At 43.1% G+C, this 26,074-nt stretch overlaps 3 protein-coding genes across 9 annotated transcripts; 2 read left to right on the forward strand and 1 right to left on the reverse strand.

Annotated features, from left to right (window-relative positions):
- The first annotated feature begins 235 nt into the window (after positions 1 to 235).
- BZW1 (basic leucine zipper and W2 domains 1) lies at positions 236 to 9,460 on the forward strand. Its single transcript, XM_014879473.2, has 12 exons — positions 236 to 402; positions 845 to 918; positions 2,618 to 2,794; positions 4,415 to 4,509; positions 4,748 to 4,813; positions 5,059 to 5,194; positions 5,770 to 5,879; positions 5,995 to 6,165; positions 6,418 to 6,564; positions 6,882 to 7,020; positions 7,875 to 7,997; positions 8,235 to 9,460. The coding sequence occupies exons 2-12, from the start codon at positions 855 to 857 to the stop codon at positions 8,264 to 8,266; spliced, it is 1,260 nt and encodes a 419-aa protein (XP_014734959.1). The 5' UTR covers positions 236 to 402; positions 845 to 854; the 3' UTR covers positions 8,267 to 9,460.
- Positions 9,461 to 11,740: 2,280 nt separating this feature from the next.
- On the reverse strand, positions 11,741 to 21,242 carry PPIL3 (peptidylprolyl isomerase like 3). Of its 7 annotated transcripts, none has more exons than XM_088167841.1 (12): positions 20,964 to 21,242; positions 19,875 to 19,922; positions 18,668 to 18,742; positions 17,787 to 17,880; positions 17,092 to 17,159; positions 16,587 to 16,705; positions 15,989 to 16,294; positions 15,571 to 15,738; positions 14,676 to 14,748; positions 13,800 to 13,930; positions 12,675 to 12,712; positions 11,741 to 12,570 (listed from the first exon to the last, which is right to left on the reverse strand). In XM_088167841.1, the coding sequence occupies exons 2-7, from the start codon at positions 19,875 to 19,877 to the stop codon at positions 16,168 to 16,170; spliced, it is 486 nt and encodes a 161-aa protein (XP_088023967.1). In that variant the 5' UTR covers positions 19,878 to 19,922; positions 20,964 to 21,242; the 3' UTR covers positions 11,741 to 12,570; positions 12,675 to 12,712; positions 13,800 to 13,930; positions 14,676 to 14,748; positions 15,571 to 15,738; positions 15,989 to 16,167. The 7 variants fall into 7 exon arrangements, with proteins under 7 accessions (XP_088023967.1, XP_014734957.2, XP_014734958.2 ...); XM_014879471.2 differs by lacking the exon at positions 20,964 to 21,242 and adding an exon at positions 20,531 to 20,632; XM_014879472.2 differs by having other exon boundaries at positions 11,741 to 12,712.
- On the forward strand, positions 20,450 to 26,060 carry NIF3L1 (NGG1 interacting factor 3 like 1). Its single transcript, XM_014879501.2, has 7 exons — positions 20,450 to 20,750; positions 21,035 to 21,468; positions 22,186 to 22,348; positions 22,776 to 22,902; positions 23,261 to 23,399; positions 24,706 to 24,789; positions 25,660 to 26,060. Exons 1-7 carry the CDS (start codon positions 20,464 to 20,466, stop codon positions 25,842 to 25,844), a joined length of 1,419 nt encoding a protein of 472 aa, XP_014734987.2. The 5' UTR covers positions 20,450 to 20,463; the 3' UTR covers positions 25,845 to 26,060.
- The last annotated feature ends 14 nt before the right edge of the window (positions 26,061 to 26,074 follow it).

A 26,074-nucleotide genomic window follows, 5' to 3' on the forward strand; every position in this document is an offset into this window, starting at 1 on the left:
GGCACTCAGCAGCTGCGCTCCGTGGGCCCAGAGCAGGCCAGGGGGGAGGTGTCCCTGCGGTGCCGGGCTGGCTCCGCCGCAGGGCCGGGGTGTGCGGGGGGCACCAGGCACTGGGTCCCGGGCGCGGTAACCCCGGGATCGGGCTCGGCCGGGCAGCTCCGCTCGCAGGGCGCAGAACCCGGGAGCCAGCAGGTCCACAGCACAATCGGTGCCGAGAGAGCCGGCCCATTTCCCCGCCCCTTCCCTCCATCCTCTCGGGCGGGGCGGGGCGGAGCGCGGCCCTCCCCTCTTCCTCTGGCGTCGGTTCCGCTCGCAGAGCTCTTGCTGCCGCCGCTCCTCGCTGCTGTTCCTGCCCGTCTCCGCTCCGGGCCGCTTGGGCATTTTCTCTCTGCCTTAAAATCGGTGAGGAGACGGGCGTGGGCGGAGGGCGGCCGGCTGGGGCTGGCCGTGACCGGCTGTGACAGCCTGGGCCGTAAGGGCCGCGCTGCGGTGGATGCCGGGGGAGGGAGGTTGTGTGCCCCTTCTTCCTGCCCTGCACGGGTACCAAGGAGCGGGGCAGCGTTGGCGGCAGCGAAGCCGGCGGCGGCAGCGCCAGCTCGGGCCGTGCGGCGGGGCCGAGGGGCGCGGGCACGGCCACGGGCACAGGCAGTGGCACCGCGCGGGCCCCGGCTCCGCCCTGCGGCCGCCCCCGCCCGGGGAGCCCGGTGCGTGCCGGGAGCCGGGCGGGGGCCGGCGCCGCCCGCAGCCGCCCCAGCGCCGCGGGAGCTGCAGGGAGGAGCGGGGCTGAGCGGGCAGCGCGGCCCCTGCCCGCAGCGTCCTCATGGCTGGCTCTGCTTCCTTGCAGGGTGTCTTTTATGAATAATCAAAAGCCGCAGAAGCCGACACTATCGGGCCAGCGTTTTAAAACCAGGAAAAGAGGTGAGTTACCGCACCGTGCCCGCTGCCAGGACCGGCTGCCAGCGCTGTGTGTACTGTAAAACGTCGGTTTCTGTCAGTAAACAAACCAGTGCCTTCATGCGCTCACCATAAATTTTTTATATGAGACCATACTAAGTGCAGAGTCTTGAAGCTGGCCGACTGGAATTTTCTATGCTAATAAAAGTATTTGGTCGTCAGACTTGTCGCTGAATTTACTGTGATAACCTCTGCCTAAAAGATGGTCCTTCTAGAACTGTCCTGAGTGTGTTTAGCCTGCAAGCAGAGGGATCTAGTGCCCCTGAATTACAGGGCAGCTCCAGCATAGGCAGGTTAATACATCTAAGGAGCATCTAACATAGTAAGAATTTCACTTAGCCACTGGATAAAAGTTACATTGTCCTCTTTTAAATGTTTAAAAATTGACAGAAAAAACACAACAAAATCCCCCAAATCCACCTATCCCCCAGTCAACATACAAAAAGGCCCTAAAATACAGGATATGCAAAGGCCTGTGTCTCTACATGCACAGTTGCTTTCATAAGAAGGGTGAGTGACTGCAGAGGTGTGATGAGTAAGTTAGAATTTTGGTGGAGCTTTTTTCCAACATGAAGAGGAAGTGAGAACGCTCTTAGGGTTTCTGTTCAGTACAGTTTTACTTATATACTAGCAGTGTTCCAGCTCTAACGGGCAGCTTTTGGGATGCTGTACACGCAGAAGGACACTTGGATTTATAGAACCTGTTTGAATGTCAAAGCACCTTGAAAATCTCTTGAATTCTAGAGTTTGCTGTGGTCTGTCCAGCAGATGAAATGCCAGCAGCCATGGGTTTAGTCTCCTTTTAAGCATTTAACCATAGTTTGGCTGTGAAGCAACTCTTCTGGAACAATGAGCTCTGTGGATCTGCCCTGGAAAATAACTGATCTGGTATTTCCAAACTTGTACCCAGCTGTTACCAGTGTGTTGATGCTTGCATTCCCCAGTATGGCCCACTAGGCTGCTAACAGAATTGGCTAAGCTGTTGTAGACAGTACTCAAAATAAGATCTGCAGTTGAGTTATCTTGTCTTTGGAAGCTGATTTCCATAATCTAAGGACAAATTGAGATGAGGAAAATTAAAGACCTCTTTAAGGCTTTCTGTTACTTATGTGGGTGGATTTGTTGCATGTTTACTATGCCCTGCCTGTAGTAAAAACAAGGCAATGATCAGCTGATATCAGGTGTGTTCTGCTTAGTGAGAGCGAAGGATGCTAAATAGATCTGCAGTTACAGTCCATTAAGTTAGCTCATATGTCTACATTTCCCCCAAGCACTTGAAAAGTCATTGCCTCAGCCTCACTTAGCTGCAGGTTAAGGAGGGGATGGTCTTCATAGCCAAAAAGTGAATTGCCAGGTGACTCAGATGAGATAATGATATGCAGTTTGCCAGTCAGAAAATTTCATCTGAAACAGAGAGAGGCCCAAAAAACTGAGATAAAACATGAGTAAGGGAGTCAAATGTACAAAATTATAGGGGCATGTATTAAAAATTGCCATCCACCATGAGCTAAGTCTCTGGTTTTGGAGGGAAAAGAGCAATCTAACATGAGAATAAGGGTATAAAAATCAAACGGAGAAGTCAGGTAAGCTTTATTAGAGCCAAGTAATGATCATCACAAAGCACTCTTCATGGAAATCTTATTTCAACACTTTTGCTTTACAGATGAAAAAGAGAGGTTTGACCCTACTCAGTTCCAGGACTGTATTATTCAAGGTTTAACTGAAACTGGCACTGACTTGGAGGCAGTAGCAAAGTTTCTTGATGCTTCTGGTGCAAAACTTGATTATCGCCGCTATGCAGAAACACTTTTTGACATCCTGGTGGCTGGTGGAATGCTGGGTAAGTCCCTTTGATGTGGCTGCTGTCAGCTTCGTTCACTCTACAAAAGCTCCATTTTCTTTCAGTGTAAAATCACTGCTAAAGAGCCCATTGAGTTTGTAGAACAGAGTTTAAGTTATTCTGTGGTAAACCACCTGACCATCGTGGTGCCTGAGCAGTTACTGTAGAAATACTCTGTATAACCTGCCTCAATTTTACTGGAGTTTGTTAAGCATTCCTTGAAGTGTAGATTGTACAAACTGCTTAGAAGTAAGTACTTCGGATTTTTGGGTGTGGTAGGTGTGGTTGGTTTCGTTTGTTTGGCTAGTTTTTGTTAGTTGGGTTTTTTGGGTTTTTTTTACCAGAAGTAGATCTTGACTTTAGTCAAGATCACTTCTGATGATGAGAGATGGATGAATGCTTGTTTCAGGTGTGTGGTCTGTGGTAACAAGACTGGTAGTTGCCCTGAAAGATTCTGACATGATCCTATGATTTGTACATCCTGCCCTGTTATTTTGGAGAGGAAACTTGTTTACAGAAGAATCTGAAGTGCTTAGTCTTGGACGTGCTATTACAAATTATCTGTTGTTGACAATAGTGAGGTCACGGGCTCTAGCAGACACCAGGGAGAGAAATAAGAGGGTGGTCGAGTCAGCAGAAAACACAGGGACTGAGGAAGTGAATGTGATGATGAAAGGTCTTGTAAACTCAGATACACACTCTGTGTACAGAGCAAAGAGGAACAGATGCTCACCAACCAGGTAAGCACATCCCTTAAATGTTAGAATATCTGGATTTACATTCAAGAGTCTTAACCAGAGTGCATATTGTGTTAGGAAGTGTTCCTTCTAGGAATGAGGCTGATGGGGAAGGGAAGAAGGCATTGCTGCATTAATGGTGATCTGGGGTGTTTTACTCAATTCCATCTTTGTAACAGGTAGCTAGGAAGACGAGCTTTGATCTTCACGAGGAGGAGGCCAGAATAAAAACTAACATCCTGTTGCCTTACCAGCTTTTAATATTATTCCAGGAAATACTAATCTCTGTTTTTAAAATCATGTTTCTGACTAATACATAACAAAGGATCTCCATTGTATGTAGAATGGCATAGAAATCAATGATGAGGTGTTCTGGCACTGCAGCTGGTGACCTGTATGCACCTTCACTAGCAAGGCAGCCTAAATAACTAAAGTTTCAAGCTCATCTCTGCGGCACAGAATTTTGAACTGTGTCTGTACATGTTTCAATCTGCTGTTGTGATTTACTCTGTCATGTGAAAGCAGCACTACTGCAGCAGACACTAAAAAGACATTTGCTGGAATTAAGCAGCTTCAGTGGCTTCCTGTAAGGGAAGAGGAGCTCATATGGCCTTGTTAACTTACTCATATGGAAACAAGATGTGTTGTCAATCTCCTTAGCAGTAGTGGGGCAGAAAAGTTAAATGTTCAAATCAAAGCTGATTTTAAAGTCCTGGTGCAGCAGTGGAACAGAGGGAAATGTAGGGGTGTCTGGGTGATCAGGTCATTGAGTTCATCATGAAAGGACAACGTGTTGCTTGTTATGGGTGTTGGAGTTCTGCTGTGGAGACTGCTCATTGCTCTCCCTGGCAGTAACACCACTAATGCTGAAATCCTCCTACAGCCCCCGGCGGGACCCTGGCAGACGACATGACACGCACAAACGTCTGTGTGTTTGCAGCACAGGAAGACCTAGAAACCATGCAAGCATTTGCTCAGGTTAGTTCTGAAATGAGGACTATTTAACTTAAAGCTGTTTAATGGTCAAAAATTAAATGTCTGTGTAATTTTAAGGTAAAAATAATGCATAGCTTTAAGCATACTGGAAGTGGTAGAGTAGCAGTGTTCCAAGCTGTAAGTGCTCTAAAGAGTTCAGACCTACTCTACGAAACTTACTTTTTTAAAATTCTAATCAAATTATAGTTCAGCAAAAGATTATGCACTCTATGTCTTTTAGGTTTTTAACAAGCTAATCAGGCGTTACAAGTATCTGGAGAAAGGCTTTGAAGATGAAGTCAAAAAGGTATGGAGTGTTTTTTTTATCAGCAGACAAATAAACGTTCACATTCTGCTAGTTAATCACTGTAGAAGGGTTACATCATAAAATGGATTATTAAAATACAACCTTTGAAAGTTGGTCAGAAAAGAATGGCTGGCTTGCATGATTATCAGTGGCCAGCTTCTGCTAGCTTGATGAAACACAGAGGCAGTGGCCAGAGTTCAGTGAGAGGTGGTAGTTTTATGCAGCTCTTCCTACTTGTCCTGCAGTTGCTGCTGTTCCTGAAAGGATTCTCGGAATCTGAGCGGAACAAACTGGCCATGCTGACGGGTATTCTGCTTGCCAACGGGACACTCAATGCATCAATTCTCAACAGTCTCTACAATGAGAATTTGGTTAAAGAAGGTAAGTGTGGCCCAGCTCCTCCCTTAGAGACAGAACCATCATCACAAGTAGGTGGAAACGGTGATGACAGTACACCCCTACAGCTCACGAGCTTCCTCTGGTAATAGACTGACTACAGGATTAGCAAAAGTAAATGTGATGCCCCGCAATTTGGAAGATCTTGTTAAGACTTCAGAAAATTAGTTTCTTAGAAAGCTTTTGTGTAGTACTTCCCTGTATGAAACTTCGGGCTGCTGTCACTAGCATTGCCTAGCAAGGCACTGCTGTGTTTTGGGGAGGGACCTTTCAGGATACAAAAAGTGTGTCGTGTCTTTAGGTTGCTTTCTAAATTGCAGCAAGAAAAGTTGAGTTTAGTACAGGGAAGGCTTTGTGGTGCTGAGTGGTAGGAAAAGTCCAATGTGCTGGAGGCTGCAGTGTCCTTAGGCAGGGAGAGGTACTGCAGACCGTTCTGGGGTTGCTTGGAAGCACAGCTGCTGCTCAGAGCACAGTCTCACAAACGAGGTACCCTGTACTCGGGCCTTATGGTTCCCTGTGATTTGAATTTCACTAATAATAGAACTATTCCGACTGCACAGGTGTTTCTGCAGCTTTTGCAGTCAAGCTGTTCAAATCATGGATAAATGAGAAAGATATCAATGCAGTGGCTGTCAGTCTTCGCAAAGTAAATATGGACAACAGGCTCATGGTGAGTACCACTGCAACTACTCTGCTGCTCCATAAGCCAGTTGAGTGAACAGCATTTGCCAGTAAATGCTCAACACACATTGCTTTTACAAAAGAGTTGTAAACTTCATTTTCAGGAACTCTTCCCAGCCAACAAACAAAGTGTTGAACATTTCTCCAAGTACTTCACTGAAGCAGGACTGAAGGAACTTTCTGAGTATGTTCGGAACCAGCAATCCATAGGAGCTCGGAAGGAGCTGCAGAAAGAACTGCAGGAACAGATGTCACGGGGAGATCCATTCAAGGACGTAGGTGTTTGTAGACAAGGTGGAGGTGTTTTCTGTGCCTGTCTCTTTCATACTGAACTTAGCTTTCACTGGGAAATAAAATGAGGACTGGGGGTCGATACTAGCTTTGTAGTCTTTCCTTAATGTCCTGAATCCTGATGTATGATCAAGGAGGTTGGTATGCATTCTTAAACCTTCTGGGTTACTTTTAGTAGTTTTAATTTAGCTTAGTGCCATATGTGGCCTTTGTGCTGACTCTTACTCTCCTGGCAGATCATCTTGTATGTGAAGGAGGAGATGAAGAAAAACAACATCTCAGAACAGACTGTGGTAGCGATAATCTGGTCAAGTGTAATGAGCACAGTGGAGTGGAACAAAAAGGAGGAGCTGGTAGCAGAGCAAGCCATTAAGCATTTGAAGGTATTGTAACTTCAGTATGGACTTCTGCACCCCTTTGGCAGAGCTTGGTTTTCCTTCTGTCTGCAGCTCCCTTTTAAATGTTAAGGCTACAAATCTGCTAGTGCAGAGACAGAATGAGGTGGGGAATTCTCCCCATTGCAAGGAGTATTACAGGCCAAGGGCCTGAGGCAGAGGCAGTGACTGCTGCAGAGCTGCTTTGGGGTGGGGCCATGATTGCAAATTTTTAAACAGTGGCTGATGGAAACTGCAAAACCAGCTTTAGTCAGGTGGTAAATGTGAAGTGCACTGTGTGTGCCAATCTGTTGTTTTTGTTTCAGCAATACAGCCCTCTACTTGCTGCCTTCACCACCCAAGGTCAGTCAGAGCTGACTCTTCTGTTGAAGATTCAGGAGTATTGTTATGACAACATTCACTTCATGAAGGCCTTCCAGAAAATAGTGGTGCTCTTCTACAAAGGTAACTGTGCGGTTGTAGTTTCAAGGGTTTGTGGGTTTTTGGAGGGGTTGATTTTGGTTGGTTGGGTTTGTTAAAGCTTCTGAAACAGAATGTTTCAGTTCTGATAAATACTTTAGGGGAGATTAAGTGCTACAACATCACACTTCATAAGCTGAAGAATTTTCTGTCTCCTATTCTTAAAAATGCATGTGGCTGGCCCTTTGCACATAGGGAAGTGCAAGACAGAGATGCTGCCTGTCTACAGTCTATCTGCTTAAGAGTTGCAGAACAAAGCTAAATTTAGATTTCTAAGGCATTTTGTCAAGTTCCATGGTAGTGTATTCTTCTTCGTTCTCTTAACGTTGACTGTGAGCAGCTGAAGACTGAGATCACCAACGTGTTCTGGGCTGCTCTAGGCTCTTTCTAAATGTCTGATAAAAGGTGGTACTGAAAAACACGCTGTGCACCTGTGGAAACTTGTTAAACTGAAGACTGTATTGTACTTGTAAAATTTGAAGAACACCTACACCACAGGAAGTGTTTACTTTGGACTTTAAAAGAATTTGCATCTGTTCTTTGCTGTTAACTGAACCTTTGGTTAGAGTGTGCCATCTCAAATAACTCTGCAACACTCCAGACTGTTAGTGGGAGTGAAACTACAGCTCTTGGATGCCATGCTGAGGAAACTCCCAGCATGAGGAACCATCCAAAATGCCTGGTTCTCCAGATTTCAAAACTGAAGGTACTCCTAGTGCAGGTCTGTCCAGCTGTACCCAGAGAAGGACTACACGATGCTTCTAGGGGAAGAAGCAAAGGCTGCTAGTCAGGTTCTTGGCAGTTTATTGTGTTAATACTGCTTTTGCCTGTCTTTACAGCTGAAGTTCTGAGTGAAGAACCCATCCTCAAGTGGTATAAAGATGCACATCTTGCAAAAGGAAAGAGTGTTTTTCTGGAGCAGATGAAGAAGTTTGTTGAATGGCTCAAGAATGCTGAAGAAGGTAACCAGCAGTTTAGCTCGTATGTGGAGCTTGTTCATTTCGGGAACCCTAATGCAATAATGCTGCTTTGGAGTGGGGGATGTTAATTGCCCCTCCCCTGCCTCTGGCTAGAAAAGCTTGCCAGGACAATCCATGTGGATCCAATGGCAGCTGTTGTGAAGGATGCAGGGCACCAGCTGAGCTCAGGGCTGGGGGCTGAGTCAGGGCCAGGCTGCTGATGAGGTCTCTCTGTTGCAGAGTCGGAGTCTGAAGCTGAAGAGGGTGACTGACCTGTGAAACTCTGGCCTCACTAAAGCAAACAGGAGCTGTAGATAAGTGTCATGTCTCATGTGTCCTTCTGATTCTTACATCCTACCTCCCTGTATCAAGCATGATATAAGGGCTCTCATGGCAATTTATTTTAACTGTTTTCTATAGTTAATGAAATACTGGATTTAGTTTTTAAAACCATGTTCAAGTAGCTTACAGGAGCTGTTAGATTTGACTCTTTACCTGCATTTGTCCTTTCAGTTACCTTCTACCTCCTGTATTTTCTACTGTAATAATGTAATTTAAGGCCTTCCACGGTGAAATCCACTTCATTTGTTGGGATTTCTGTTTGTATTGGAGTAGATGTGATATGGCAAATGAGATTTGGGCAGTCTGCTTGCAAATTAAAACTATAAAAAAGCCTCCCAAGTGAAGAGGCCATCGCTTGTGTGGCACTGCAGTCTGTACCACCAAATAGCCCCCATCACAGGTGGTTGTCTATGTCTCCAAGTACTTTGTCATCCCTTTCCCAGACTTCCAGCATAAAGCAATCCTCTATTCCAGCTCCTGGGGAAGGTGGGAGCCCCACTGCTGGAAAGAAGCTGTTGTGGTGACAGCAATTGGTTACCAAGGTGGGGCATGAAGAGCAGCATCTGAGCCTGCTGGCTGTCACTGGCAGCCTGTGCTCCTGGGGGGCTGCCAGGTGTCCTTGCAGCTCTGGGGGTGCCATCCTTTTCCCTTTCCCTCATAGAAGTACAAGCAGTGCTGTTCCACACAGAGCTGCCCAGCAGCTTTCGAGAGCCAGGCACTGCTGCTGGCAGGGCTGGAGCAGGGGGAGCAGCTGCTTTGTGCTGCTCTGTAAATGCACAGCTGCTGCAACCTAAAACAGCCAAAACTCCACCCCTCCCCCCTGATGTTTAGAGATTCTTTTATGCTGGCAGCTCACACACTAAACCAAACAACTTACCTGCTCCCTGAAACTTTAATTCCTAATGGAAATTCTCAGGACAGTTCAATTCAGAAAGATTGGGGAAAAAAAAGCGTATACTGTTGTAAGCTAACAGTGAGCATTAACTGAAATACTGGTAACCAGAGTATACCTACTAAAATAAATGAAAAAATTGGTCATCACAATGCAATCTGTTCAATACTACAGTGATCTTCCTTACTTTGTAACTTTTTTTTAAGCAAATAAACGCCATCCTTACACTTAATGCCAAGGGCTGTTTCTGCTCCTTATCTGAAAAGAAAGCACCAGTGATGCTACAGGGTACAAAGTAGTGCACAGTCTTTTGCCTAATTCAAGGACTGTTGAATAAAATGTAGAAAAAATAACTTTCTTGCTGATAGGGTGCTCTTTTCCATGTTAAAAGTGCTAACGTCCCCTTGAGTTTGAAAACCAGGTTCATCTGTATATTAATTTTTATGTCAATATCTGGTAAGTATCCAATAAGTTACACTAAAAAGTAAAGCACAACATAACCAAATCAGAAGTCAGTGGTGGTTAAGTTTCTCTGGTCCCTGGGACTCAGCCTGCTTAGCTGCCTGTGCCCTCTTTGTGCCTTTCAATGGAGAGAAAAAAGGAAAGCTGCACAGGAAGAGCACTTCTTGTCTGGGACATAATCCAGCATCTTCTGAACCAGGATAAAGACGTTCTTGTAGTCAGAATCCTAGCATGTCACGAGTTCCTTCATGAAGATAAAATGATGTTTTATCTTAAAACTATGCTTAATACTTCTGTCCTCAAGGGCATTTTCCCTGTTGCATCTTACCTTCAGTGTTTTACAGGGGGTTGATAAGTATCTGCCACCAAGATTTTGTTCATCCCAATCCAGCTATCCTTGACAGAAAAATGTTCATTTCCTTAGACAAGCAGACTGTATTTGTTACTCAAATACTCTTGGCCCATCAGTAGAAGTTCACCAACGAGTATTTTGCAGAAACACTCCACCAGAGCAGTCATCTTGTCAGACAGATGACTGGGTCTTAAACTTAATCTGAAGATATTTAAATGATAGCAGTCCAGGTCCATAAAAGTATAATTACCTGCTTTTCTAACCATGTGATATGGCAAAGGCCCCAGTTCCTTGCCATGGCTCTGAAAAGAAATCTAGAGAGAAATTTTTATTCATTTTTAGAGGAAGTTATCAATAACTATTTTTCAACTGTACTCTGCAACCAATAAGCAGTTTCAGATTAAGGAAAAAAGAGGCTGTACTAATCTATTTCCTAAAGTAAGGTAGAGTGTACTAGGTTTCATCCCTGAAGGTTTTTTTTCCCTTGACCCTATTTTTTTTAACTTTGTTGAGTTTTAGCAATACTGTCAAGATGACAAAGCTGAGGTATTTGAATTTGCTGATGGTGACAGATGAAGCTACATCTGTTACTAGCATGTCTTGTAAATTACAAATGTTAAGAGGGTGATCGTTCACATCAAGCTGCTGCCAAAATGTTGAGTGAAAGCAAATGTGTAGAAATGTTCTGTTCATAGCGTTCCTTAGTGCCTACATCTCTCCTCAGTTTGGCACCATGGAAGAAGGCAGCTGAAGTTCTTGCATAAATCATTTCGCTCAGTCCCTGCCTCTCCAGCATTTTTTCACCCACCTGAGGAGTATCACAGACACTGCATCATTCTAAGGTTCACAGTAACTTACAGGAGATTGTGCTGCTCCAAGGTAGTATTCCATGAGAATATACTGTACACTCCAAATATCTCATGCTTGTGAGTGTCCAGTGCTGTGAAAGGATTCAGAAGGTTCTTGTTTGACAGCAGACTCCAAAGCAGTCCAAGAGCTGAAGAAAGAGTGCTGTGCTGCTGGAGTGCAGTTCAACAGGGTGTGACACCCTTTAAATGAGAGGCCAGCCTGACAAGCTGCTGTGGCCATGGCTAACTGCAGCAGCTCTGCGCTGGCCTGTGGGCACCAAATTGTCTGATACCCATCATCAAATACTGCACACCAAAGCCCATAGCTTTCATCTCTGACTGAAGGCAAAGGTGCTGAGTCCCTAGAGTTCAAAAACAATTCAAACATATCCATGGTACTCAAACCACTCTAACATCTGGACATAGCAACTACAAAGGCAGGAACCTGACATGACTTTTAACATTTCTAATAAAGCTGAGACACAAGCGTCCCATAGTACAGAAAGCAACATGACAGAAATTCTAAAGCCAAACCAAAGTACAGGTGGCTTTGTATACTCAGTACTGCCAGTATCCAGTGCCTTTAGATATTCCAGTACTAGGACTTCATAAGCTGTTCCAGAGCAGCTGCCATAATTTTTGATTATTTTCACAGCTACAGCCTCTTCTGAAAGGATGGGATCAAACAGTAATTAGAAGAGTGATTAGATTAGCAACTACTTCTGACTGAGAGTGTTAGATATACATTGTTTATAGCAATGGCAGCCTTTTTAGAAAAAGTGTTTTTTTAGTACATGCTGACAATATAACCAAAGTTCATCTAAGCAGAAAAAAGACTAAAATTCATATATCAATTCTGAAAACATACTTTATTATTCTTCCTAGAAATAAAAATCCCTACCTACTACCCCGTGGTATTTATGTATGCTATTAAAAATTAAAAGCAAACCAAACTAGACTAAAGGATTACCACTGAAGCTATTCTAGACTATTCATGTTTAAACTGTAAATACCTACCTTGGAGAACTGTTAGTGGACAACTCTCATCAAGGCACATTTATAGTGGAAAAAGGGAAAAATCAACAATAAATATATGCAAGTTCTACAGAAAAAAGTAACAATCCCCACCCCCAAACAAAAAAGAAAAGTAAGTCTTCTGAGAACTCCCTCAGATCTTACGTTAAAAGAACTTCCTGTATTGGTTTTGTGTGGTCAGGTTTTGGTGGCTGGGGGGACTTACAGGGTTGGCTTCTGAGAGTTGCTGCCAGAAGTTTCCCTCATGTCTGACAGAACCAATGCCAGCTGGCTGCAGGACACAGCCAGCTGCAAGACAGATGTGCCAGTGACCAAGGCTCGGCCAAGCAGAGATGGTGTTAACACCTCTGTGATAACATATTTAAGAAGGAAAAAAAAAAAGTTATGGCACAGATGTAATTGCACTCAGAGAATGGTGAGAATATGAGGAAGAGAACGGGAGGAACAGCCAAGGTCAGCAGAGGAGAGGCAGGAGGTGCTGCAGGTGCTGGAGCCGAGATTTCCCTGCAGCCCAGAGGGCAGCCCATGGTGAGAAGCTGTGCCCCTGCAGTCCAGGGAGGAGCACAGGGATGCAGAGATCCACCTGCAGCCCATGGAGGACACCACATCCTCTGCATTCTTGCACCTTTTCCTTCGGTAGCTCTTCTGGAACAGCACCAAGATCGTGCAGCCAGTCAGTCAACTCAAGCGAATTCAGATCAGAAAAAAATGCATTTATCAAGGAGATGCTCAGGCATTCAGATACACACCAGGCCACAGTCAGCAGGAGCACTTTCAAATTCAGTCCCTGGAAATTCACATAGTTTGTATTACAGGAGAGAAACATGGCAAGGAACGGATTTTCAGATGAGATACTCAAAGTAGGAAGGCAACAAAAAATTACAATTGTTTTTCTTTTAAAAGATTGCTTCACTGAATTTTACTTTATGATTTCAGGATCTCTATATTTTTCTTAAAGCATAGATTTCATAATTACCTTATATATACATATATATACACACACATATTTTTCAGTAGTCTTGTGTCCAAATTAAAATAGCCATCAGGCAATCAAGATTAAATAACTTGTATGAGTATTTGGCAAGAAGCTATTTTTAAAATCATAAAAGCATATACATTTGCTTTATGCTGTCTTGGCTTAAGATCTTAACTTAAAACTCCCATCTTCAGGTTTTTTAACAGTGTAACAAAGATCAGAAAACCCACCCTGCTAGTGGGAAGACATCATCCATATTTAATTTGTTTCATTCTACAGATTTCTCATGTTATGTGGTATCACAAGAAAACTATACATTTTCACTGAAGGAAATGCAATCCTAGCAAAAAACAGTCATCTACTAATATGAGCCAAAGGAATAAACTTTTATTATCCACAGAATTCCCCAGACCTGACACTCAATTACTATTGTGAGATGAGAATCTACCTCCTTAAAATTAAAAAAAAAAAAAAAAAAAAAACCAAAAAAACAAACTAAATTAAAATTGGTGGAGGTTTAGGATGACATGTATTATAAAGTGTCTTGTATTTCCTTTTGCCACCAGCTGTGACATTAGACCAAATCCCTGTCTACTCGAATGCCCAGAGTCACATCCTTCCTTGGACTTGTGACTGCAAACTTCAAAACTGTGTCATTAACAATGGCCTCTTTCATTCACAGAATTGCTTTCTGAATCAACACTACCAAAAAAGGATCCAGTAAATGTAACTAAAATCATTCTAGTGGCCCTATGAAGGCAGCTTTTTGTTTTAAGCTGCAAGACAGCTTTCTTGAAATACCTTCAACTCAAAAATTAATCTGGTTTCACATGACCTGATCAGAATAATAAAATCTTAAAACATGCCTGCTGGTATCAGAAGTCTGGAAGTTACTTACCTGCCAGGAGTTTCAGAACGATGTTTGCAGCACATTTTCTCCTGTGCACTTCTGAATGGTGCCCCTTTCCATTCTTAGCATTGTTGCACCTTCTGCAAAGTGGTCTTTTTCTTTTATCCCTGTCAGGACCACTGGAATTCCCAAAGTGTAACAAAGATATTTTACTCTTTGAAATACATCCCACAGACAATTCATTTTCAAAGCTATTAATCATCAAATTTAAACTATAATGAAGATTGTGTTTTTCTTCTTAAAAAAAAGGCTTTTAAAAACATACTTTGGCTTAGACACTCCTTCCAAGCTACTCGGGCCCCCAGCAATGCATTATGTTAGGAAGAAGGAAGGCTTCTGTGTACTTAACAAGGGCAAGTATTGCCCAGTAGGCTTTTCAAAATTTCCATTAAGTTTTTCTGTGGGCGGCAATAAAACTCGGGTTATGTCCCAGTCAGTGTGCCCCCTGAGGAAAAGCGAACTCACCACCCACCCATCTTCTACTCCGCTTTCCAGCCCCGCCTCAGGCCGGAGGGCGGCGGCCGCGGCCGGCACCGGGACACCCCGGGCGGGCGGAGCAAAGGGGACGCGGGGCCGGCCCCGAACGCCCGCCCGGCCAAAGGCTCCGCGCCCGGCCCGAGCAGGGGCTCCGGGAAAGGCCCCGGCACAGCGGCCGAGGCCATTTTCTGCCCGCCCGAGGAGGCGCAGCAGAGAACATGGCGGCCTGAGGGGGGCGGGGGCCACTCCCAATTGTGGAATGATCATTTCTCACCCGGCTGAGCAGTCTCTGTACTGCTCTGGGCATGGTTAGTGGTCCTCTGGAATCAGCTTACCATATGTGCAAGTTTGTCACTGTTCAAAGATCATGCTCCATTATTTTCTTACCTACATTTAATGTGTATCCTCCAGAGAGCAAAATACTTGGTGCCGCCGTATTTCACATTTTCTATGCAACAGCCTTCGGAGAAAAAAAAAAAAAGACCTGAAATTGTTTCCAATTGAGTGCAATTTAAAATTATTAATTATTTACAGTTCCTTTGCACTGTAGGCAATTTCCCAGCATATCCTTCCTCCTGCATAGCAGTAGTGCCAGTCAAGCATGCCATTACACACTTCTATTTGATACTGCTGCTGGTTATAAGAGAGAGACGAGAGCACAGAGCTACAAGAATAAAATCCTTTACCTGACTGAAGTGTTACACTAAAATATATTAACATATAAAAACATATAAAATATATGTTCCATAATTATATGGAAAAAAGGGCTGGGAGCTTAAAGCAACATTCCATGAAGAATACAGAAACTTAGAAATACAGCAAGTCCCCTCAAGCAGGTATTGATTAACTCTTCCCATTAATGCCTCAGTAATCTGTACCTGGCAAACCTTTGCCCTTCCCTTGCAAATGAGTTCTCTTTACTTTAAGAGGCCTAGTCTCAAAATGGGAAATAACAGTCTGAGCAGACTGCAAGTCAGCTGGCCCTTGAGCCTCCCAAGGATTACAAAGCACGTATATATATATATATATGTATATATATATATGTATATATATATATACATATATATATAACAATGAGCTTTGCTAAGGGATGCTCACTGAGTGGAAAGAGTCCAAAATGGCTCTTGCCTGTTTAACATCATGTGACCACAGCCTTTTTTACAGTGTTCTTTGTTGTGTTTTACCCCTAGACTTTGTTCTAAAAAAGTGATGAAAAACAAGTTACAGTAAAGGCATGTTACCTAGTTTCAGTCAACAGCTATGTAAGGACAGAAATACTTACTCTCATAGCAACAGTGTGCCAGAAGCAGAAGAAACTACTCCAATCTACTTTTTGGCCAGGCTGAAGAGGTTACCATTCCAAGACAGCAGCACAAGAGCAAACACTCCTCTAAATATCTTTAATCTTCTGAGAGGGAAAGGTTTCATCTATTTAAGACACGGCTCTCACCTAGAGGAAAAAATTGTATATCTTACTCTACTCTTCTGAGAAAGCTGAGTAAGGAAAATTACACTTTACAAGAAAGTTTCACAAAACTGGTAGCATGAAATTATAGCAAAGGACATTAACTTAGTATAACATCACTCAGAAAGATAAGGCAAAATCCAAAGATTATGAAAAAAATTAAAATTTTTTTTTATTTTACAAGTATAAAAAACAATGTTTCAAAACCAAAATGTGGGAAGATACTCTGGAAAACCTGGCTTCTGAAGCACAAGACTTCTCTGTGACAACTCCCAATGTCACAGCTTCTGAAAATTCTGCATTCAACGAGCAAAGATATGATCCATCTGAAGTAACCCTTTTTGATGGCTCCTTAAACCCAATAATCTGCCAATTATCTGACCAGTCTCTGAAATGTGTTGAGGCATTCTGTGGCTACAGAGCAAAAGGGTTGGCATGAATTGTAATGTCTTTAATGCGGACATCATTGAGAGGTCGATAGGTTTTCTCATTCACAGGCAGCTTCTCCAGCTCATCCAGGGTCTCCAAGCCATCAATAACTCTGCAAGAAAAAGAAAAGAGAAGTGCTGGAAATTGCCTTCAAATAATGATTTAAATTTCACAGTTGAGGTATCTCAAAACACTTTACAGTTAAGTATTACAAGGCAAGGACTTTGCAAGCAAATGATACAAAATAAAACAACCAAAATATTTTATGTGGCAACTAATGTATTTTGAAAGGAAATATTAAGCATCTGTGAAGACTCTGAGAAGAAGTTCAAGCCTTTGCATGTGCCCTGAAGCACTCAGATCCCACACACACACTGCCAGAGGCATGCAGCTGAATCACTTACTTTCCAAACACCGTGTACTTCATGTCCAGGTGTGGCTGTTTGCCATAAGTGATGAAGAACTGTGATCCATTCGTGTTGGGACCATTGTTTGCCATGGAAACCACCCCACGGACACTGTGCTGAACAAGGGGAAAAACCTCAGCATGAGTACACATCTGTGAAACCAGGACTAACCTGTGCAAAGTGCTCTCTGACTACAGCTCTTCCTCAATACCATTATTAAGAACAAATCTTGGTTGCTAATATATTCTATAACAAGCAGTAATTAGCTCCTCAAAACTCCTCTTACAGTGAAAAATTACTGCTTTGCCTTCAGTGCATGAAAAATGCTGCCAGAAATTCTTTTTACTTCTGTTTTCAGTGAAGAAAACCCTCAAACCTAACTTGCCAAGCACAGAAATGCCTGTTCCTATTTTAATAATAAGCTATTGTTCTCCAACCTAGAGAAAACTTGTAGAGAGAATTCAGATGAAAACATAAGTGCATATTGAGAGCACAGAAATACCTTTAGATATTCACTGAATTCATCTTCAAACTTCTTGCCCCAGATGCTGTTACCTCCTTTCCCAGTGCCTGATAAAGAAGCATCACAGTAGAAATTACTGGATTTTCAGCTGAAAAATCCAGAAATTATGTTCTGTTACAACATTTTACAACCAAGACCCTAGACAGCCTACAATTAGTTTGAGGCAGGTTCTCGACACAGCACCAAGACATAACTCTATATAAGGAACCTATTACATAGCAGAACAAAACACTGACATATCCTCAAATTAAATTCACTATGAGTACAAACAGACATTACTGAATCAGCTTTTCTCTCAAACAGCTGACACCATCTGGGACATTTTCCCCAAATGCTTTAGAGGCAGCCTTTCAGGCAGAAGCCACACAAAGCACAGGAGCAGCTGCTTCTACTTAAGTCAACAGAACCATCATATTTAGTGGAAACAGCTGGTAAAACTCCAGTTTGTAGAATGCATGATTACTTAAAACTGGGGTGACGCCTGCACTTCTGTAAGCCCACCACAGAAAACTAATCTCATCATAAAAACCTCTTATCATACCAACAATACAATAATTCTTTCATTTTTACTTTACTTATATTTTGGTTTTAATACCTATAATTCCTTTTTATTTCCTTACATTTTATTTTTATGCACATTTTTTCCATAGAAAGACCCAGATAGAATAATTTACCTAATGGATCCCCTGTCTGAACCATGAAGCCCTTTATATTTCGGTGAAATACGCATCCATTGTAGTAGTTACTAGCACAAAGAGCCAGGAAATTCTACAAAAATCAAACAAATCACATTAACAAACAACTAAAAAATAGTATTATCTTACCAAAATGACAGCATTGGCAAGTCCAACACTTTTACCTGTCCTTTGCTTTGTGACCATGCAAATTCCACGGAATATTGCTGCAGATTAGTCATATATAAATCACAGATAATAAACTCTTTTGATAGTGTCACACACATAAAGAATAAAAAGCTTTCAGTGCAAGGTTGTCTGACTTGAGGAACAAACAAGAAGCCTAAAACATGCTCTCAAGTATCATTCCCATTTCAACAATTTTATTTTGCACATGTAATTTTGTAAGCGGTAAGTTCATGCCTCAGCTTTCTCATTAAAATAAATGAAATTTATTTCAATTTCAGTTTATTGCAAAAATTCAAAATCAGGGTCCGTGACAAACTGTGAGTGAGTCTCACTCTTTTAAACTAAAATCAAGTCTGTGAGGGTATGAGCAAACCCATGGAAATTTGGGAATCCCACTCTAGGTTCCATATTTCCCCTTAAAGGCAAAGGACACTTTGGGAGGTGCTGGAGCTTCAAGAGAAACAGCCCTTAACTAAACCTTATCAAGTGAGAAACAGGCATCAAGCTCTAGGCAGTATGACAAAACACACAAGTTCCATGAGTGGAACAGACACTGCACCAGCTTAAAATGTTGGTATTCCATTAAATGAAAAAGGGGAATTGCAAAAGCCACTTCACCTCCTCCACAGTCTTCACTATTCCTACTGCTTTGTTTCAGCACTAGGCAATCCTACTCCTGGTACTTTACTTACTTCACAAGTCTTTGGAGTACGCTCACAGAATAGTTCAATTTTTATGTCTCCCACATCAGTATGCAGCGTGACAGCCTGAGCAAAAGGCAAAAAGCAGTAATTAAATCAGCAATAAAATACTAACAGACTGTTTTATTTCCCAGCCCCACCAAGAACATAAGCAAGTTTGTACTACATACAACCACTGTTTCAACATTAGGCCATAAGCAAGGCTACTGTCACAAACCACCCACAAATCTGGTAAAATCACCAGAAAGCACTCAGTTTCATTTAGTTTCAGGACAAATCAAGTTTGCCACGGTAATGTAGTAGCTGCTGCATGCTATTACACTCCAGAAATACATTATTCATTTGCAAACAGGACCTATTCAGTCACTTGAATGTAAAGGTGAAGAATCAAGGCTATGCCTATTTGGGATGGTGCATACACCTCACTGCTTTACCAGAGGAGCAACTGATGCCTGCAGCCTTTTGATTGATAAGGCTAGTTCTGAATGGCAGCCTATACAATGTGCCTTCACAGACAAGTAGATTTACAAATTAACTTACTTCTCTTAAGAATTTATAAGTTACTTTCATAAAATTTAAAATCAGTTACCCAGTGACCTAAGCAAATTTATCTCTACAGGCCAAATATATCACAGTGCTTCTATGGAAAGTGCTAAACTATGCAGAAACAATTACTGTGAGGATAACTGTACAGTAAATATAATAAAAATCAGCATCATGTTGATAGTGGCATACTGCTCTAAAAGTATACAAGTAAAAGAGACAGCTGCCCACAATGCCCATGAAGATGCTGCAGAAGGTGTATGAACAGTTTAAGACACACGTAGTCTTATCTCTATTTCTTGAATTGCTGAACTTTTAAAGGCCTGTGAGTGCAGAGGTTTACATATGCTGAAGCAGAGCTATGTTCTTGCAACTAGACTAATGCTTCTGTGGCAAAAGAAACCAAACTAGATTATCAAATACATGCCAAAACAGCATTAAAATCTGGGATCTCGAAAGTGAAAGCATAATTATATTTTAGACTGATGTAAATCAAGCTGTTTTCCTTTTCACAGTATCTTTCTGGAAGTTTGAAATGAAAACCCTGAACTGATCAGAGTAAAACATGTAATCCTTTGAGATGAAAAGCAGGTATTCACCATTTCAGAAAGAACGAAAATATGCTTTTATTATTTTTATGTGCTTTTATTCTTACCATGCCTGCTTATCAAAAAGGTGTGGTAGCCTTCTATGCAGCGATTTCCTGCAAAAATAACATATGAAATTTGTTGGGTTTTTTTTTGCCAACCCCCATTTGGGTTTTGATTCTAATATATTTGTTGGTTACATGGTTTTACACCATACCGTTCTACGGTACTATTCCAGTGACTCTGTAGCTAAATTTTTGCATTAAGCAACTACACAGTATATAAAGAATGAAAAATAAGTATCAAAAGACCACTTAGAGATAGGCGAAGAGGGTAAAAACCACTCTTTCCTAGGATGAAAATTTATACTAAGCAATCAGCTTTTGCAAATATTATGGCAGAATAGTAAATGGCAGAAATTCAGAGGTAAAAGCCACGTGCCAGTACCTAACATTAGTGTGATTTGGGGCTAACTCGTGACAGCTGTGAGTGCCTGTAACAGACATGTACCTGCACCCAAGCACAGGATCAGACTTTTTTAGTTTTTGTAATACTTTCAAATAAAGCGTTTCGAATGACGGTAATATAAAAAATGCGGCTGCGTACAAGCCAACAGATTTACTCGCCGGTATCTCCTCTACACACCCGCCCTCGCCGATGAAGCCCCGCAGAGGCCGGGGAAGCGCCGGCTCAGTGTCCCCACCTCCCCCCGGATTCCCCTCACCCAGGGCGGCCGGAGCTCCCGCTCCCTCCCTGCCCGAGGCACCGCCACCGAAAGCCGCGCACAGACCCAGCCCGGCCGCCGGAGAAGCGGCTGCTCGCCCGCGGGCCTCAGCTCCCGGCCGGCGCTGCGGAGGGGCCGCGCCAGCCCCGCTGAGCGCGACGGAAGCGGCGGGGCCGAGCGCAGGTCCCGCCCCGCACTGCCGGCCGCGCTCCGGCGGGAGGTGAGTGCGGTGCTGGCCCGGCCCGGCCCGGCCCCGCCCCGAGGCCACCTGTCCCGGTCGGTCCCCGCCGCCGAGGAGCGAGTGCCGGTGCGGCCGGGTTCTGCGGGTGGGATCTGCCGCGGGAAGGGCAATGAAGCTTGAGCAGGGAGGGAGCCCCGGGGCGGGGAGGGCACCCGGTACCGGGTGGTGCTGGCGGTGGGAGGGCGCCCTGACCGAGCTGCCGTGGCTGCTGTTTGGCCGCTGGGTTCCCGAGGCTCACGGCGCCCTGTGTCTGCCCCACACAGGTCCCGCATGCGGCTGCCGCTGCTCCGCCCGCCTCTCCACCGCGTCCGTGCCTTGGGCCGCCCGTCCGTCCGCGCCCTCATGAACCTCCGGGAGCTCATTTCTGCCCTGAATGACTTCGCATCCCCCTCTCTGGCTGAAAGCTGGGACAATGTGGGACTGCTGGTGGAACCAAGTCCTCCCCACACTGTGAACACCCTTTTCCTCACTAACGACCTCACTGAGGAGGTGATGGAAGAGGCAGTGCAGAAGAAAGCGGACCTCGTTCTTTCTTACCACCCTCCTATATTCACGCCACTCAAGCGAGTAACGTGGAAAACCTGGAAGGAACGGCTGGTGGTCCGAGCCCTGGAGAACAGAATCGGGATTTATTCTCCACATACGGCGTACGATGCCGTACCTCACGGAGTTAACAACTGGCTAGCCAAGGGACTCGGTGAGATTCTGTTAAGAACAAATAAGTTAAAATTATTAAAGATGTTTGCTGTTTTAGGTGGGATCTTTCATCACTTGCCACACGGCTTTTACAGGTGTGATTTGAGGACTGTTTTTATTTTTCCTAATGTTTTTATAGTACTGTAAACTTAAATACATTTTGGGAAATTTATCTTGGTTATGTATATCAGATAACAAACAGAAAAGGATATTTTCAGATGCATGACTCTACTATTGGATATATCTGGAACTGGTGGAGCGTATTTTTTGTCCCCTGTGGTTGCAACGCTGAGACCACTGACTTTAAATCACCACCTTTAATTTATAAAGTACAAGATCTCAATGTTTGCAAAGCATTTAAGCTATGTGGAATTATTTTAGATTTTTATCCTGTATTGTGGCTCACAGATTACAATAGCTGTGTTTTTTCCAACCTGTCATACAAACCAGGAACTCTTTCTGTTTTTTTACAATCCTTAGGATAAAACTGATGGGATTAAGAATGGCAAATAATATATATCCATCAGTTTCTTTGGACTTAAAGTAGACTGTGCCTAATGAAGACAGGAGAACGAAAAGCCCTCAGTTCTGGTCAGGGAAAAAGGATTTAAGTGCAAAATTTGCATCTTTGTGCCGCATCTCTTTCAGATGTGTGCTAAATCAGTATTAGGATACATACCCTGTTTTATAAACCAGCAATCTTGTACTGTTTTCTCAGGTGCCTGTACTTCTGTCCCACTGCGTCCATCAACTGCACCAAGCTCTCCATCTGAGGGCACTCACCGGGTAGAGTTCTGTGCAGATGCTGAGCATCTGGATGCAGTGCTGTCCAAAATCAAATGCATCCCAGAGATTTCTTGTCTAACTACTCTTCCAGCTAGGTATCTGCTCCACTCTCTAATGTTGTATTCTTCCTGTTGTTTGAAACAATAAGTTGCTGTAATTGTATTTTACTGTTCTAATAATTTTGTTTCTCTGTGCATTGCTGCTGTATTTTTCAGCAACAGAACGAGAAACTTAAGTGATAATCGTCCCTTTCTGGTCAATATGTGTCATGCTAAATGGTAATAGCAACTCAAGTCTAGCATTACATAGGGGTATTAAAGAAGAGTATTAACAGGAAATTTGATGAGGACAGTTGAATAAAATGCTGCCTTTTTTTCCTTTCTTGGTGGTAGAACAGCCACTGCGATAGAATAAATTGTTGTTATAATGCCAAAATTGATAATTATAATGCTGTAATATGATAATTACAATGCCAAAATTTTATCTAGCTTCTTAACAAGCACCAGGCATGTCTTTCCTCAGGGTTGAAGGTGAGGAGCAAACACGAGTCAGTTTGATGTGCTCTCAGAAAGCACTGCTGGAAGTGGTGGCATTGTTGTCTCAGAACAGCCTCCTTTACCCCAAGACCGAGATTCTCTTACTGCAGAAGGTAACAAAATCACAAAATTACTTCCTGTGAATGTATTACTCGTGTGAGCTGAGTACCCTAAACACTGAAATGCAGTAGTCAATGACATCACAGCTTTCCAGTGCTCTGAAATACTGGCATATGGGGATTTGAAGCCCACACATTTTCCGAAGCAATGAAATGTGGTTTGTACTAATTCTTAAATAAGTTCTAATAGCTGGCATAGTTCATCTGTTACATTTGAGAACATCACACACATACTTTTTTGTAAAGTTCAGTGATGTTCCTGCAAGCCAAATATACTCATCCTGTTACAGTGTGGAAAGCAATGCAAGCATCTGGAATCAGCTTTCTCACAGTAATTTTAATTTTTTTCCAGCCTCTTCTTCCCCATACTGGAATGGGACGCCTGTGCACCCTAAGCGAGCCAGTCTCCTTGTCAGACATAATCGAGCGTGTCAAAGGTCACCTGCAGCTCCCCCACGTCCGCGTAGCCGTGGGGGCAGGCAGGACACTCGGTAGGTGGGCCTGAGAGCCACACTGCCTGCTAGGACTGGCACTGCAGGAACACCGGGAGCATCCGTGTGGGCATGCCAGTGGGAAACTGCTGTCTGTAACAGGTTGACGTCTGACAACTAGGAAGCACTGTTAAGAAACATCATCTTAGAATTTATGAAAAGAATCTCATCTGTATTTTAATGGATTCTATATTATGCTGGTTGATGTGGTGAAGAAGGGACAGCATAAGTTGAACGAAATATGTAATTAATATAATGATGATTTTTTTTTTCCTGCCCAGGATATCAGGCACAAAGGTGTACTGTTTGGTTGTATGTCCCCTTTTGTGACTGAATGTTAAAATTCAGAGCACTTTAAGAGTAAGACACTTTTTGGTATCATTATGTACACAGAACCATGTTTTGATGGAAGATAAGATAGAGAAGGTGAACTAGCTCACAGTGGAGAGGTCATTAGTAAGATGTGGAGTAAACATCCTCTTATCCTAGCTACCTACCCTAATGTCCAAGGAGCACAGCTAGTAGAATTTGTGAGTAAATTTGTTGAGAGCTCTTTTTAACATAGGAGGCAGAAATTTTACCAGACTGACAATTGCACTAAAAAATCCCCAAACTACTTCAAAGCCTCTTTTTATGGTGTGGGATTGAAGTGGTGTGACTTAAATCAACAGTAATTGAAAGGCAACGTACTGTAAAACCTTAACAGATTTTGAAAACTCCCTGTGTTGTGTGTCTCCTCTCCTTAGTGAAGGTAATGTATATGAAGAATTAAAATTCATGTCACTGTCATATATGTAGTATATTGGAATTAGCCACAGCAAATGAACAATTTTTATTGGCATAGAGCAGCTTTCAGCTTGCATTAAGACTGGCCTTCTGAGAGCTGTAAGTTAGGAACCAGTATATCTCAGAGGCAAAATGCCACCTTAGTGGCATCGTAGCTGGGGAAGCTAAGGGTGGTTGGAACATAAGAGTCCTGGAAAGAGGAGTGGCCTAATTAAGAGTTCAGAAGCCTCACTAACACCTCACTAGGAGAAAGGTTGCCAGCAGCCAGCCTCTGTGCTGGAGTTTTCTGCAAAGTTTCCTGCCCCTTGAAAAAAATGTACCTATCACAGAGGATTTTGCTGTATTGTCAGAAGTGTTATAGGCCCATGACTCTTTCAAACTGATAGATGTGTCTCTTCCTCTGACAAATTTACATTGACTCTAAAATCAAGGTAGTAGTTAACTGAAACAATTACTAGCAATATACACGAAGGCTGAACAAAGGGGAAGGAGTTTAACTGTGGCACCTTGTATCCTGCAGAATCACCAGTGAAGAAGGCTGCTCTGTGTGCTGGTTCTGGGAACAGTGTCCTGAAGGGAACAGAAGCTGACCTCTATCTCACAGGTAACAGACTGCTGTTTCATTATTTTTATAAAAATAGTCATGAGAGAAAAAACAAACCTCAGCAAAAAATAAGAGGGTTGACTGGCTTTTGAAAGATTTGACCACAAAGAATTACCTGTTATTTATAATTGAGAAACAATTAGTTAGCTATTGGAATGACAAACTGAAGTAGAGATAACGTGGATCAAATGGCAGTGTGGCACAGTGAAAGATATCTGAATTAAAACATTACTTTACAGCATTTTTTCAACACAAAATCAGTGCTGATAGCACTAAGTTGCAACTTTCAGTGTTTCTCCTTTGGCAACATATACTTCCTCTATTCCCTACAGAATTCCCTAATGGAAAACAGAATATAATGTAGTGTACAGAACTTTCCAAAGAAACTCCATAGTGTGTCTAACCAAAGGGACACTTAGTCCATTATTCTGTCTTCCAGCTATTCCCCGTGGCTCAGCAATGTGAAGGCTGCCTTACATTCTAGGAATCACTGCCCTTTCTCCCTCTTATGTGTAGTCCTGCAGAGCTGACCCTCAGGCTTCCCAACTGCTTTCTTCTATCCTGTTCCAGACCACTCTGAACATTTTTATTTTCTGCCTAAATTGGCAGAATTTACAGCTATTCAAAGATGGCAAGGAATTTCTGTGTTTTGACACAGCTACATACAGGGATATAAGCTGAGTGTTTCAAAGGAGCCTGGAGCAGGTGTTCCACGTTCCTATTGAGAAGCTGCTGGTGCATTTCTGCTTATGGCCTATATTCCACTACATCACCACTGCTTTTAGCTGAGGTGCTCCACACATTGCAGAGACCTGGTTACCTGAACTGTACCATTAGTGATCTCCACGACTTTCTTTCTTAAAATGGCAGGAGAGATGTCCCACCATGATGTGCTGGATGCAGTTGCCAATGGGATAAGTGTTATCCTGTGTGAGCACAGTAACACTGAGCGAGGCTTCCTGTCAGAGCTGCGAGACGCACTCGCCATCCACCTACAGAACAAAATCAACGTCATTGTGTCTGAGAAAGACAGAGATCCTCTCCAGGTGGCATAGGGGGGAAAAACTGGAGAGAGAGAGAAAACTCAGTCAATTGTGTTATCCTGCACAGATCTATCCAACTGCAGAGCTTAATGAAGGTGCTTTCAAATAGTCCATGAAGACTAGAGTCAATGAAGGTGCATTCAATCACAGAAGGATTGTATTATAGGGTCCCTCAAAGTCTGGGGTATACTTTGTCATGTCAGAAAAATAAATGTTTGTTTCGGAATACCAAAGGCTCATTT

The sequence above is a fragment of the Sturnus vulgaris genome, chromosome 7 (genome assembly GCF_052056855.1).
Source record: "Sturnus vulgaris isolate bStuVul1 chromosome 7, bStuVul1.hap1, whole genome shotgun sequence".
Classification (NCBI taxonomy): domain Eukaryota; kingdom Metazoa; phylum Chordata; class Aves; order Passeriformes; family Sturnidae; genus Sturnus; species Sturnus vulgaris.

Coding starts and splice junctions, on each gene's coding strand:
- BZW1 (XM_014879473.2), top strand. CDS start 855: ATGAATAATCAAAAGCCGCAGAAGCCGACACTATCGGGCCAGCGTTTT. Junction 2,795..4,414: donor GGTGGCTGGTGGAATGCTGG/GTAAGTCCCTTT, acceptor ATCCTCCTACAG/CCCCCGGCGGGACCCTGGCA. Junction 7,021..7,874: donor AGTGGTGCTCTTCTACAAAG/GTAACTGTGCGG, acceptor CTGTCTTTACAG/CTGAAGTTCTGAGTGAAGAA.
- PPIL3 (XM_088167841.1), bottom strand. Junction 17,160..17,786: donor TCAGACAGGGGATCCATTAG/GTAAATTATTCT, acceptor CTTCTTTATCAG/GCACTGGGAAAGGAGGTAAC. Junction 16,295..16,586: donor AAGTACACGGTGTTTGGAAA/GTAAGTGATTCA, acceptor TTTTTCTTGCAG/AGTTATTGATGGCTTGGAGA.
- NIF3L1 (XM_014879501.2), top strand. CDS start 20,464: ATGAAGCCCCGCAGAGGCCGGGGAAGCGCCGGCTCAGTGTCCCCACCT. Junction 20,751..21,034: donor CGGCCGCGCTCCGGCGGGAG/GTGAGTGCGGTG, acceptor TGCCCCACACAG/GTCCCGCATGCGGCTGCCGC. Junction 24,790..25,659: donor AGCTGACCTCTATCTCACAG/GTAACAGACTGC, acceptor TTAAAATGGCAG/GAGAGATGTCCCACCATGAT.